General features: G+C 59.9%; 1 protein-coding gene across 1 annotated transcript in view; it reads right to left on the reverse strand.

The window, feature by feature from the left end:
• The window catches only part of TMEM132E (transmembrane protein 132E), a gene marked incomplete at its 5' end in the record, with an annotated part of 2,782 nt that extends 1,757 nt beyond the window's left edge, over nt 1-1,025 (reverse strand). Inside the window, 2 exon segments of the mRNA XM_010078419.1 lie at nt 2-263; nt 820-1,025. Coding sequence (XP_010076721.1) covers nt 2-263; nt 820-1,025 — 468 coding nt within the window.
• Between the last annotated feature and the right edge of the window lie 1,269 nt (nt 1,026-2,294).

A 2,294-nucleotide genomic window follows, 5' to 3' on the forward strand; every position in this document is an offset into this window, starting at 1 on the left:
CCGGCTCCCGCCCGGCCAACGTGAAGCTGTCCACCATGTGGGCCACCCGCGGGTCATCCACGCGCATGAAGTCGCTGACCAGGTCGGTGACCTCCACCAGCCAGTCGGGTCCCAGCATGGTGACCACTTGCCCCGTGCCCTCCGCCGCCGTGGTGTGGAACTGGGTGAAGACCTGCAGCGTGGCGTGCTGGTACTGCAGGGCACAGCCCCGGCTCTGCTTCCGCTCCTCTTCCTCCTCCTCGTGCTCGCTGTCCCGCACCGACCTGCGGGACAGGGCACAGAGTAGGCAGTGCCACCAAGCTCCCCCCTGCCATGGCTCTTCAGCCCCCCAAGGAAAGGAGAGGGGTGGCCAGGCAGGGAGGAACACAGGGAGAAACCTGGTGGCTCTTGGCCAGAACGATGCCTGTTGCCCATGAGGTCTCCAAGGGCTTTAGCAGCACTCGGCGAGTCGGGGTCACCAGCATCTCTGGCCCCTGAGCAGCTGATACAGATTCTCAGGTTGGGATGGACACCTGGAGGCCTCCAGACCTCAAAGCAAGGCTAACTTTGGAGTTTTGACCATTGCAAGGATAGAAGTTCCCTACCGGTTCCAGCGTTTGACCAACCTCATAGTGAAACTTTCCTCCTTCCATGCCAACATGCAGCCTGTGTCCGTGATCTCCCACCTTGTCACTGCTGACCCCTGAGATGCCTCTGGCTCCACCATCTTTAAAACCCCCTCATTAAGTAGCTGCACAAGGCAATCAGACCCTCACCACCACCTTCCCTTTGCCTTCTGCAGGCTGGACAGCCCCCAGGCGCTGGCCGCGAAGCACCCACCTCCTGTCCGGCAGGATGGGCACCCTCCAGCCCTTCACTTGGCTCAGCCGGGCGTCCGAGAGCTCGATGTGCAGCGGCAGCTTGGGTACCCCCACCGTCCTCTCCAGCGGGGCAGAGAGGTGCTCGTAGGTGAAGGTGACCCGGGCGCTCATGGAGCCCCGCGACTCCTTCCCGCTGACGAAGACGTAGTCACAGCTGCTGGAGACCTGGGGGAGAAGAGAAGATGGAGGATTGCAACGCTCCTGCAGACACACCAGAGATCCTGGCAGGAGGCTGCGCGGAGGATGGGAAGTGCCAGAGGAGCAGAATTTCACCCGGCACGAACCAGGTTAAAGGCGGTCCCAGGAGCAGGGATGTGGACCCCCCCCCACACCACGTCTGTCCCAGGTATTTCCCCCGACCCAGGTCCTCTGCCAGCACCTGCAGGAACCTTCGTTTGGTGCTTCAGCTCCTTTGGCCCCCACACAGAGTCCTACCCCGTTACCACACTGAGCTAGAAGCATCCATGGAGGCTGTAAACTGCTCATCCTGGACATTTGCCCCAAAATCTCCTCCACCCAGCCCAGAGGGCATAGGCAGTGAGCGCAGAACAGCCGCGTGCCCACGCACAGGGACCCACCGCTGCCTCGTCCCCATCCCTCCCGCTGTCCCCAGGAAACACTTCCCAGAGTCCATCTGCATCCTCACATTCATCTCCTCTCTCTTTCTCTTTTAATTCCCATTTATGCAAATGCCATTAGTTAAATTTGCTATAAAACGAATACGTCCTGCGGGGGCCACTTATTACCAACTGATTGGAGCCAATTAACAAGCTAAGAGGATGCCACTGCAGCATCGCCTGTGTTTCGGCTTCGGCCATCAGTCAGCAGCACCTTCTCCTTCCCAGCAAGGGACAACCAGGCAGGGGACCCTCCAGCCCCTCATCCGCAGTGGCCCCATGGCCCCTTTCCAACCCCCTTCACCATCAGGAACCGCATCCGAGTTGTCTGCTGCTGGGGAAAAATAAAACCCCTTTGCTCAGCCAGCAGCACAGTCGCGCTTTCAGATGTGCCGAGCATCCCAACACCACAGCAAAGCTTATTTCCAAGAAGCTGCTCTCCCACGTGGATTCTCTGGTGGCTGATAAGGGGTTGAGTCCCTCCTGCAGGGTAGCTGACAGCAGAGGCGATAGCATCGCTGTCTCTCTCCTCACTTTATCTTTGGGCACCTTTGGTCATCCATCTGCAGGAACTTTGTAATCCCGAGCCCAGGAGCAGGGCTTGACTTCTCCAAGAGCTCCACGTTTCGGCTGCAGGAGCCCCCCGGGACGTGCCCATGGTGTCCAGGGCCAGAGGAGGAGGCAGAGGCTGGGACCTGGGCTCCTGCCTCCCGGTCAGGGGAGGGCAGACCAGCGCAGGAGGGTTTGTTCCTCATCTTTGTATCAGAGATACCAGCTCAGCACGTCTGGAAAGACAATCTCATCTCCGGCGGGGCGG

Source organism: Pterocles gutturalis, unplaced genomic scaffold (genome assembly GCF_000699245.1).
Source record: "Pterocles gutturalis isolate BGI_N339 unplaced genomic scaffold, ASM69924v1 scaffold633, whole genome shotgun sequence".
NCBI classification, from domain to species: domain Eukaryota; kingdom Metazoa; phylum Chordata; class Aves; order Pterocliformes; family Pteroclidae; genus Pterocles; species Pterocles gutturalis.